This window comes from Schistocerca piceifrons, chromosome 6, assembly GCF_021461385.2.
Source record: "Schistocerca piceifrons isolate TAMUIC-IGC-003096 chromosome 6, iqSchPice1.1, whole genome shotgun sequence".
Lineage (NCBI taxonomy): Eukaryota > Metazoa > Arthropoda > Insecta > Orthoptera > Acrididae > Schistocerca > Schistocerca piceifrons.
The window spans coordinates 161,719,329-161,732,131 of record NC_060143.1 but is presented as its reverse complement, the minus strand read 5'-3'; the positions used below and the strand labels follow the sequence as shown (position 1 = coordinate 161,732,131).

Genomic DNA, 12,803 nt, shown 5'->3' with positions numbered 1-12,803 from the left:
TCAAATCTGCAATAGAATTGCAACACCAGCAAGAGTCCACTTGGCAGGCTTTGCTCGTGTACGTAGGTTGAATGTCCACACATATGTGGGTCCACGCATTCGGGTTTTGTATACAGGACATTCATACATATTGCGCAGATCTAGCTTGTCTTGTGTAATGGCTTTTATATAGACAACAGGCATTACAGGGAAAAGCTCCTTGAGTCGAGATTCAACAATTCCTCCAACATCTGTGTCCCATCGTGCACCTTCCATGTATAGTCCATGCACATAAGCGCCCTCTCGAGGTGGTGACCTAAAATATATATTACAGGGAATTGTGTTGCCATAAATAAGGTACAGTATTTTATGAATATATACATTGCTAGTTATCTGACTATTAGTACCCAAGATGATGATGGAAATGCTCTTCAAACATCCAAAAAAGCTTGTCATACATAGTATCACACACCCATCTACACATACAAACAGAAAGGTGTCTGGAGCATATTTATGTTACACCACGCTGTCAACAGAAAACAAAAGTGTGATAATGATATTTTCTTAATATGATTGTTTAATTGTACATTATCAGATTTCCAGCTGAACTGATATTTTCATTTTTGTGCAAAAATGGTATTTCTGCTTAGCAGGAAACCCAAAACATACCGTTGATAACAATGATATTTGCAAATGGAACATTTCTATAACATGAGATTGGCTCAAAGCAATTTTTTACTGACTTAACACATTATCTTACCCTAAGAACAAATGGAGTATGCTAATGAAGTAAGATCTGACAGCTCTTTCATCAATTAATAACAATCTGAATAGCACACTGAGATTATTTATTGAAGGTTCAGTTCTGTCCCAGAAAGTTGCATTGTTGAGCAGGTGTAGGATAACTGATGCATGGAGCATTTCACAAGCCCTTTTCCTAACAAAAGTACACACAGTTACACACAAACAGCCACACAGATATCCAAACGCACACTTCTGTGGCCATGGCAAGAGTGATTATTGATACTCTTATTATTGAAAGAACTGCCTGAGCTGATTAAGGTAGGGAAGGATATAAGGAGGGAGCAGTGGGAAAGAGGCACGTCTTTGGACAGATAACTCTGCAGCTGCACAAGTCGTCATGATGTTTTGAAAGAATTCCACTGACAGCTGGTAAAACTGTTGTTTATTTAAACGTGACCAGTTTTGCGGCTTTAAGCCGCATCATCAGATGAACAATGTTAAAAGATCAAAGGCATTCCCATTGCTCCTGGTAAAATTTACTATTCAGAGAACGTCGTCAATGTTACGGTGGGCGAAATTTAAAGGCAAAGTGCCCCATTCTTTAAAATTTGCCTGAATCAGTATGACAGCAGGACAGATAGCTCAATGCAGGACAAAACAAAAGCAGCCTGCACAAAGAGAGAATCTCTCTTCGTCGTTCATGCAGGCCGCGTTGGCCTTGCCCTGCATTGAGCTGCCCTGCTGTCATACTGATGCAGGCAAATTTTAAAGAATGGGGCACTTCTCCTTTACCTTTCACTCACATTGACGACATTCTCTGAATAGTAACTTTTGACTAGGAGCGATGGGTATGCCTATGATCTTTTAACATTGTTCTCGTTCTCCTTATGATGCTGTTTAAAGCTGCAAAACCGGTGGTGTTTTAATAAACAACAATTTTACCAGCTGTGAGTGGAATTCTTAGTAACACCACGCCTTTCAAAAGCTGTGGTTGCCCGGAATATAAAATAGTTTGCACAAGAAATCATCTGTCCAAACATCTGCCTCTTTCCTGCTGCCCCTCATCGCATCCTTCCCTACCCCTCCCTACTTTCATTAGCTCAGGCAGTTGCTTTCAATAACAGAGTATCAATAATCAGTCTTGCTGTGGCCACAGCTTGTGCATTTGCATGTCTGTGAGGTTGTATATGTATGTGAATATGTGTACTTTTGCTAGCAAAAGAGATAATATTTGAAAACTCATGTGAATGCTGTTTTCTGTTTGTTTCTGGCTCCACACATCGATCCATTATACGTGAGTGGTTGACTTTTGACACAATATGAGAAATTTCTTTCAAACTAAAAACCATTATTAAATATGGCTGCTGAAGTTGGTGACCCATAAATATGTGATGAGTACCTGCAAGCCTGCACCTGCATGATGCAATTCTGATGCATGATGCAATTCATGCCAAGACGTACCTTGCACAAAAAAGGTGTGTTACGAATGGAACCTTGGGTATTCTGGGCAACTTCCCTGAGGAATTAGCCTTGCACCACATGAGGCTCTGTGGTGCCCACCTAATATATCGCCATTTCTTGTGGGACCAAAACGGACAACACAGAATGAAACAAAACAAAACCTGAGGGGCTTGGTGAGGCCTCAAATATTCTAGCATTGGGACTGGGGGAAACTTTCCGCAGTTGGAGTTGTCCAAGAAGTGGAAGTCATCACTGAGATGCCATTTTGGACCAGATCATGATAAAATACTTGTCTAGGACAAAGAGAAGAAAACTTCCAAAAAAAAAAAAAACAAAAAGGAAAGGGTTTGTAAAGAAAAAGGGAGAGATGACTCCCACTTCTCAATATTCAGATACAGAAAAAGCTAAGGGAAGGAATAGGACAACAGACCAGAGTACTACAGGAATGAATGGACTGGCTTAAGGAAGTTGCTGCTCATAACAGTGGCTGAGCTATTCACTTCTGCAAACATATTAGTTTGGATACTGAAACTTTTGCAGGATGCTCTCCCAAAGACACTATTTAAGAAAGTATGGTTGCTGAGCCAGAAGGTTTCAACAGAGGATGGGAGAGTAATCAACGAAAAGTTTGTATCGGGCAGCCAAACCACTGTGCTGCAAGTCAGTGAAGAATCCCTGAGGGCAATGTGAGAACAGGCCTTAAACCGTAGTTACGGTTCTTGTAGGATAATCAAAAACACTTGATTTGACCATAGTGGCAAAATGCTGGTTGCATATGTTTCAGATAAACCTGAAAACAGTAAGTGTGCAATTGCCACCCTGAGTTATCATGTGGGAAGACAGGAGATGGACTTGGCTCTGATCCAGGAACCCTATTTAGCTAAAGTGGTTTCATCAGGCCTTGGTAGAACTGGAGGTAAGTTGATTTATGCTAGAAATCTAAAGAGCTCCAGAGCATGCATTTATGTCAAAAATGGAATATCATGCATGCCAATGGTGGATTTTTATCCCAGGGACTTTAGTGACCATCAGGACGACTTTAGTGACCATCAGGACGACACGGGAAAAGGTAGGTAGCATGAAGAAAATTGTACTGACTTTACCTTTCTTACAAGGAGAGTGTTCCTCCTTCCCAGAAAGTGAGGAGACTGGTAAACAGCTGTTCACAGCTGAATGAGCAACAGTTGATCGGTTATGATGCCAGTGCCCACAAACTGGTGTGGGAAAGCAGCAACACCAAAGCAGTGGTGAATATCCTCTCGAATATTTGTTCATGAGTAACCAGGAGATCCTGAATACGGGCAGTGAACCTACCTTTGGGAAATAGGGAAGAAGTAATTGACATAATCTTTGTGTCCCTATTAATACATACATATGTCAATCAATGACGTGGTGTTGCGGGCTTCCTTATCTGACCACATGTGTTTCATGTCTGAGGTCGAAATGGATGTTAAATACACTATGGCCTATTGGAATCCTAGGAAAACATATTAGGACTCATATAGGAAATACTCATTCCTGTCTGAAATCAGAACTTCAGTAAGGAATCCAGTAGTAGATAAAGAGGAAATGACATACCAAGTGACTTCTGCCATTATAACTTCATACTTTTTGCAAGGTAAGAAGACTGTTTAATGATTGAAGAAGGAAAGGGCAATGGACAAAATAACCTCACAATAAAACAAGCAAAGCTACCTTCTGGTAGTTATTTTGTGAGGAGGTGGAAGGTATAGCTACATGTGCCACACTTCATAAAATCCTCATTGGAATTCCAAGTAATCCAAGAGGAGCTCTAAGGAAGGAGAAAGGTATATAACGACACCATCCGAGACACTGGATGATTTCAATCACTTCTCTCAATGTAATCTGGCAGATAATACAGATCAAGATTCAGATAATACAGATCAAGATTCAGTCCCTGGGAAGTACTGGTGGAGTGAAAGTTTCGGCCGCTCAAGCCACCGGTCCGGATGAAATCTTTATGGCCCTACTGCAACAAGCAGGAGAGGGACTAATTAGATTGCTATTTAAACCATTTGAAGTATGGAGCACTTCGCCAACTTGTTGGGACAGTGGAAAAAGCACTAAACTTTCAGGAAATTGTTCTCTGCATCTTCCTGGACACCGAGGGGGCTTTTAGCAACACAACCTTTGAATCCATGGGTAGGGCTGCAAAAGTGCATGGCATTAATACCACCATATTTAACTGCAGTACAACCAAGCTCAGTAAGGAAAAGGTAGAAGACGCCATGTTGAATGAGAAAATGGTGACACCACCACCCAAGGGTGCCTGCAGGAGGAGTTTTGTCCCTACTACTGCAGAACCTAGAGGTGAAAGAACTCATCATTTAGTTGAACACTAGAGGTTAATTTTACCAAGGAAATACAGATAATTTAATCGTAGTCAAAAAAATCTACCAGGACAGGGGGCAGTGAATTACCTAGGGGTAATCCTGGATGCGAAACTATTTTGGCCTCCACACAAAAATAATATATGTTCCAAGGCAAAAGATTCTCTTCTGTGCACGAGAAGGGCCTGTGCTAAAAACTGTGTTCTAAACTCCAGAGATATGTACTGGATATACACCTTTGTAATAAGGTCTATGATAAGTTACGGAGCTACAGTATGGTGAAATAAAGTACAACAGAGGGTGGCTGCTAAAGAGCTTAGCAAGGTGCAGAGATTGGCCAGGCTGAATTAGCAGCACAGCCTCTGCTGGGATAGAAACCATACTGGACATGCCACCTTTACACCTTTGGGTTACTGCCAATATAATTTCAACAAACCCTTTAAGGTAATAATTGGAAGAAGGGAGCAGTGGAAAAACAAACCTCAATACCTCTTAGGAGGCAATGTCTGGTTTCCTAATGGCTTGAAAACAGATGAAGATCCTGGAGCTGAAGTATACAGGATACAGCCTACTGTCCATTTCATGACGATCACCACCTGATTTTGAGCGCATATTCTGGTCACATTGCATTACAAACACTGATATGTTATACTTTGCTGCCAGAATCGTGGAAATGTCTATTTTTTATTTTGTGTATGAATGTTACATCTTAGTCAAAATGGGGACAATGTATGTGGTAATATTTAAGAGAAACCAGGGTTCCCTAGCTGTTTTTCAGCTAGTGTCAACTTTAAGGAAGATTAAAAATCAGACCGTAATTAGGAGAAAAATTTCCTTTGACTAGTTTAAAGATACAACCTAGTTCTATTTACATGCAGATTTTCATTTTTCTGATTACATCAGGTCATGGAACAAACATCATCATATGTTTTCATCGTGTTAACAATGTCGAATTTTGTACCAGAAAGTGATGATTTGTGGAAAGCATTAATTTTTTGTTTTCATTTGAAAAAAAGTGCTGAAGAGTCATATCGAATGCTTGTCGAGGCATATGGTGATCGTGATCTATCAGAAGCAACATGCAAAAGATGGTTTCAAGGGTTCAGAAATAATGATTTTGATGTAAGAAATGAAGAACATGGAAGACCACCAAAAAAGTTTGAAGATGCCGAATTCAAGCAATATTGGATGAAATGACGCTTTGAGTCAGAAGCACATGGCAGCAATGCTAACTGTTGCACAACAAACAATTTCTGACCGTTTGAAAGCTATGGGAAAGATCCAAAAGTGTGGAAAATGGGTGCCACATGAATTGAATGAAAGACGTGGAAAACCGAAAAACCATTTGTCAAATTTTGCTTCAAAGACATGAAAGAAAATCAGTTTTGCATCGAATTGTTACTGGCAATGAAAAATGGATTTATTTTATGAATCCTAAACGGGAAAAATCATGGGTTAATCCGGGACAACCATCAACATCGACTGCAAAACCAGATCAATTTGGCAAGAAGACAATGCTCTGTGTTTGGTGGGATCAGAAAGGTGTGGTGTATCACGAGCTTCTAAAACCTGGTGGAACTGTGAATACTAATCGCTACAGACAACAAATGATCAATTTGAACTATGCGTTGATCGAAAAAAGACCAGAATGGGCCAGAAGACATGGCAAAGTAATTTTTTTACACGACAATGCACCTACACACAAAGCAAAACTGGTTCAGGATACAATAAAAAACACTTGGCTGGTAGCTGCTACCCTACCCACCGTATTCACCAGACTTGGCCCCTTCTGACTACCATTTGTTTTCATCAATGGGACACGCATTGGCAGAGGAACACTTCGATTCCTACAAAGAAGTCGAAAATTGGGTGTCTGATTGGTTTGCTTCAAAAGACGAACATTTCTATTGGTGTGGTGTCCACAAATTGCCAGAAAGGTGGTCAAAATGGATAGAAAGCAATGGTCAGTACTTTGAATAAAATGTTTTCACTTTTCAATTGAAAATTAGTGTTTCATTTTCACAAAAAAACGCTCATTTCATACCAGTACACCTGGTATTGCGAAAGGGAAGGCACTGGTGTTAAGCTTGAACTTCTGTTGGTTACATCATATGGATTTACTAATGACTGCTCCTTGTGTTCGTTAGTTAAGAGTTTGTAAAGCAATTGTGATAGTAGCTGTAATACATGCGAGGCTGTGGTGGAGTGTAGTTGTCATACCAGCGTGCCACCACTATTCTAATGCCTCATAAGTGCCTGCTCATCAGCGAAGAATGGCAACTTCATAGTCGCATTCTAGTACAGGGAAATTGCAAATAAGTGCTTGATATGCAAGCAGCTCACAATAAATGAACATTTGTTATCATGTGCAACAGTAAATGAAAAAGTCGATTAGCTCGAATAAATTTTGCAGCAAAGAATGATGACAGAAATAAAACCTTCCTTAATCGCTTTCACTGCTCGCTGAGGTCTTGCTGCTGTTATTGCAGTCATCTACTTTGATCAGCAGCAGTTCTACTGCTACGTCAAGACAGTAGGCTCTTTGTGCATAACTGTTTTCAAGTTTGTGTACATGACTCACTGAATTCCTCCAGACACTTTGAGTAACACTTTCCAGAGCACACCGACACAACTGTAAAGTATCATTTATTTTAAAATTATTGTTCTCCTTTGTTGCCTTGATCTTGACAAATGCCTAAGTATGTTCAATGGCTTTCAATTTACAGGCAACCACAGAAGTGTAGTTTCCTTGTCCACTGATTGCAGTATAGTTTCCAAAAGGTATTCCTGCACCCCGCAGTGCAGTCCTGCATGTTCCAGTAGGCCAGCTCTAGTGAATTCCTCATATGACACTGCATTAGATGGAATCTCTACATTATCACTTTCGATCCATTCAATAATAGAATCCTTTCTCCATTTCACAGATCGATTTCATGTCACTAGATTTATCATTGTGTGATATGGATCCACATATAAAACAGTCCTAGATCTTTCACGTAATTTTTCAAGTACATTCCTAAACCACTCTTCAAAGTGTCTGGCATTCATTTCAGAATGATAATCTGCACCTCCTTTTTGCCCAATAAAACATAAGCCAGCATTATGCATGAAATCATCTCCATTCCCAATATGGCAAATTATAATCCCTTTTCCAGAACTGTACGGTGCTTGAATTCCTCCTTTCCAGCCATTCCACTCTTGAACGGTTCCTCTGTGATAATTGTACACATTTTTTGATGCTTAAAGCTGTTTTTTGTTCCTGCCAGCAAAACGTATGATTTACACAACACCAACTCTCATCAGTGTGATAAATAGTCCATCCAATGTTGCATAAGTGTCTTATTCCCTGAAAGAACTCGTCTTTTTCTTGCTACTTGATTATTTTCCATCAGCACAGGTTTTTTATTGAAGTTTTTGTTTCTGAAGCCCAATTTTTGAATGACATGCCAAAGGGCTGTTTCACTCCTATCAGTAAAATCTTCCACTTCAGTTGTCAGTTTTCCCAATATGGCTGCCACTGTTGCAAACTGCTTTTCCACATAGAACTCAGGGATTTTTCTTCTTATAACTCCCTGTGTAAACTCATTCTATACTAACTTCTGACACCTTCCCCCCCCCCTTCCCCCCCCCTCCCCCCCCGCAAAGCATGAGCACTGATCACCATCGATTTTTCACAACTCCATAAATGATGCAGGTTTCACACAAGTACGAGGCAACTAAGTACATTACAAGCACTGTCCCACATGACACCACGACAACAAATGGGAGCACGATTGTTTCCTATCTGATGGAAAGCTGTGATGTAAACACTACACATGCAAGCATGCAGCACGTAGAAACACAATAGCAAATAAATTAAAGAAGTGATATGCAATCTCTCTAGAGATGCTGGCCACAGTATAGCAGGCAGAAATATCTGCTATTAGATTGTGCATCAAGGAGAATCTGCAAAGGTAATAAAAGGTTTGCAGCATCTAGATTAATTTAGACGGTCTAAAAACAAAAACTCCAACTGAAGAGGCCGCGAAGGCCCAATGGTACAGACTGGTTGCTGTGTTACCCTCAACCCACAGGCATCACTGGATGTGGATACGGAAGGGCCTGTGGTCAGCACACAGCTCTCCTGGCTGTATGTCAGTTTATGAGACCGGAGCTGTTACTTCTCAATCAAGTAGCTGCGTCACAAGGGCTTAGTGCACCCCGCTTGCCAACAGTGCTCAGCAGACCGAATGGTTACCCATCTAAGTGCAAGCCCAGTCTTACAGCATTTAACTTTGGTGATCTGATGGGAACCGGTGTTACCACTGCAGCAAGACAGTCAAGCAGCTCTGAAATCTCTAACAGTCCCTACAAGATCAAAAGTCATCTCAGAATGCCATGAAGACCTTGTGAGGCTAGGCAAAAGTAACAGGGTAAATCTGCTGTGGGTCCCTAGTCACTCAGGATTCAGTGGCAATGAACAAGGTGTTAGGCTGATCACGATAGGTGCGATGATTCCATTTATTGGACCAAATCCTGCCCTATCACTAAGGTGATCATAAGAACAAAAGTACACAGTTGGATTAGGGGGGGATCACACAGAATGTTCCAAAAAACAGAAAAATGGCAAGCCATTGATACAGAAGCCATGTTTCAAGAAATGTCCTGTAATTCTGGGCTTGAGCAGGAGACAATATAAGTTCATGGTAGGACTGATAAGTGGCCATGCGAACTTCAAAAAACAGCTACACATGATGGCTATGGAGGAAGAAGTCCCTAAGTGCAAATTATGCAGAGAAAGGGGATGAAACCACATCACCACAATCTTACAATGCGAAGTGTTGGAAGCCGAAACACAGCATACCCAGCTTATTAATTCCTGAAGAAATTGTGTCTAATAAAGAACTATTAACAGGCCTTCTACTGCTCTTTAAAGATACCAGCTGGCTTTACTAGAATTACAGAGTGAGAAAACACAATAAACTCAAGTTTCAGTGCAGGGAACAGTGGACTAAGGCTACTGTTATTTTGCCTGCCTACAGGTACCACAATGGAGCATTTGTTTGTGTTCATTTAAAATTCTTCAGTTAAATGAAAATCCTACTAATGTGAAATACAAGTATTCAGTTTTTTGCTATCAAAAGTGTTTAGTTTTCTAGTTTTTTGAATATTATCGAAAAAGCACTATGAGCATTGGAATTCTAAGAAGCAGAATTACAGTATTTAAGAATGGGTGTACTAATGGTTATGATGAAATAGAAAGGGGGCAACCATCTATCATCTGAAGACTAAGTTCAAATAATTCACGAAAAAGTTAAAAATTAGATACTTTATGACTTTGTCTTGATTTAATGAGTTTCTTCAAATTTCAAAAAGTGTTCTTTACTAAATTCGTGTGGAATACTTAAACTACAAACAGTTATGCTGGCACTCATTACCAAAAATGCTGACTTGGGTACACAAAACCAATCAAAAAGTCCATGCTTTGAATTTACTTCTGTGGCACACAAAGGTGAAGAATTTTTAAGACAAGTTGTCACTGTAAATGAAACATTGGTGACTCAGGTTACACCAGACCTGTGACAACAATTCTCATTCCACAGCAAACAATTTCAGCCAAAAAAACACATTTTACAATGAGAAGCAGGTATTTTCCTTTTTCTTTTTTTTTTTCTTTTGCAGAGTAACACAATCATACACACAGTGAAACTCTAGTTAGATATAAATTGTCTCATCTCTTCATTCCTTAAACAGCACAAATATTATTAACCCATCAGGTGGCAATTTTTTTAAAAGGCTTCATTAGTTGGCTGAAAAGAAGACTATGGTGATAGAAAAATTGTTTTAAAAAATTAGTTGTTTTTGTTTAATATTAAAATGGTCACCTCTTCTTTTGCACACCAAGTGCTGGGAATTTGCCGGTTGTGATAGCTCACTGCTATAATGAATGGTAGCTGCATAAGTAGGGAAAAAATTTGGGTGCTAGTGATCACACTGTCATGTACCATATAACATTAAAAAGATATTAAAAAAGTGTATCACTTTTGAGTAGGGCATCAGATTGTGCTCCGCATTGGGTCAAACCCATTAAATATCTAGATTTAGTTAAATGAACATGGACATTAACAATCATAGAGAGGGCAAACAGATGACTTAAATTATCAGAAAAATCACGAGAAAGTGTAGATCTGCATAAGAGTTTGGGTAATACTAGGTTGGATTTAAAAAAAAAAAAAAAAAAAAAAAAAAAAAAAAAAAAAAAAAAAAAAAAAAAAAAAAAAAAGGTAACTGGGCAGATCCATCAATACGTAATGAACAACAGTCATTATCATGAAACACTACTGGGAACCAATAAAGTATCACTGTTTGAGAAAATGTAAAATGATTCCACTGACAAATTCTAATATGAACATGAGAGAGATTATGTCCATTCATGAGTGTTGCAGGTACATATACGAACAAGTAATGGTACTCTTGTCATGTGACTCTACAACTGCTTGTGGACTATCTATGTTTATGTATCATAGATTAGGTATTAGCATGTTAGAGGAGAAAATACTGTGTGATCTCTTATTCCATACACAAAACACAATTTGACTGCCCCCTCCCCCCTAAATCACATTCACAAACCTGTACACATGCTACATAATTTACAGAATTAAAGCTAATCAAATTCAACTATGTTTATTGCAGTTGATACAAAATGTTTCGAGAATAAGTTCCAGTGCTTGGTGCAATTGGAGCGCATTCAGTTGAACTTACAACAATAGGTTCCAGAATTACTTTATCACCTCAGCTACCTAATTTTTCTGCAAATTATGTTTACCTGAACTCTTCTTTCTGCTTCTTTGTGACATCAGTGTGGAGGCACATTTTATCCAGTGGCCATTCATTTTTACGTGCGGTGGATTGCATAATTGCTGTGAGGAAAGACTGTGGGTTGAAGAATCCTGCCAGCCAGACTGCTGAAGGAAGCTGAAAATTTTTTACTGATTATCAAAGCAGTCAAAAATTACATCAGCACTAAAACGATACTATCAAAATGCATTTAAATGATGAAAGATACATATATGAACATTATTATGACAAAAATAACAAACTGATGCATTCTGAAAGGGGTTTCTACATTGAGGCAGGGAGTGGGAGCAAGGACTGGCAAAGGACGGCTGCTGGTTGGGAGTGGAGGCAGCAGCTTGTAGTGTTCTACTTTTCTGGACAAGTGTTGTTTAACATATACTGTTCATTAACTCTTCACATATTCTGACTGTGCCCTCTTGAAAAGCTATGACAGACTTCTTCACCGACTGCCTCATAAATTCTGTTACTAAAAACTCTACACTAAATTTCTAATTTCTGTTGAATAACATACTGACTGTTTTTCCATTAATAAACTATATATTGATAACAACCAAATACACCACTGAATATATAACATCAAACTTCTCTCAATATAAATGCCCAGCACAAAGTCCCTACATAGAATCAAACAATCTACCTGAATTTGACATTTCATCTGTCATTCTTCCTACATCTAAATCTGCATGATTACTCTGCAAATCAAATTAAGGGTCTGGCAGCACATGGGAAAAATGAACATTTAAATCTTTCTGTGCAAGCTCTGATATATCTCATTTTATTATGACGACCAGTTCTCCATATGTAGGTGAGTGCCAACAAAGTATTTTCACATTCAGAGGAGAAATTTGTTGATTGAAATTTCATGAGAAGATCCTTCTGCAACAAAAAAGTTTTTGTTTTAATAATTGCCACCCCAATTTGCTAGTCATGTCCATGGAACTCTCGTCCCTATTTCATGAAGGACAGTTACGCATAGTGTAGGCAGTCTCTTTAGTAGGCCTATTGCATTTTCTAAGTGTTTTGCCAATAAACACCAGTCTTTGGTTTGCTTTCCCCACACTATGTGACTTTCCAATTTAAGTTATTTGTAACTGTAATCCCTAAGTATTTAGCTGAAGTCACAGCCTTTAAATGTGTGTGATTAGCTTGTAACCAAAGTGTAATGGATTTCATTTAGTACTCAGGTAGGTGGCTTTACACTCTTCATTATTTAGTGTTAATTGCCACTTTTCGCACCATACAGATCTCTTGTCTAAATAATTTTGCAGTTGGTTTTGATCATCCGATAACTTTACAATATGGTAAATGACAGCATCATCTGCAAACAATCCAAGAGGGCTGATGGGATGTCTCCAAAATTATTTAATACCGATTAGGAACAGAAAAGGGCCTATAATACTTTCTTGGGGAATGCCAGATATTACTTCTGTT

The 12,803-nt window shown here is 39.0% G+C and overlaps 1 protein-coding gene across 1 annotated transcript in view; it reads right to left on the bottom strand.

Annotated features, from left to right (window-relative positions):
* Nucleotides 1–12,803, bottom strand: part of LOC124803208 (dynein beta chain, ciliary-like) — a 586,091-nt gene continuing 573,288 nt past the window's right edge. The window contains exons 32-33 of the mRNA XM_047264389.1: nucleotides 11,341–11,489; nucleotides 1–295 (exon numbers count right to left, since the gene is read on the bottom strand). Of these exons, the coding sequence (XP_047120345.1) occupies nucleotides 1–295; nucleotides 11,341–11,489 (444 nt within the window). The remainder of the gene's footprint in view (nucleotides 296–11,340; nucleotides 11,490–12,803) is intronic.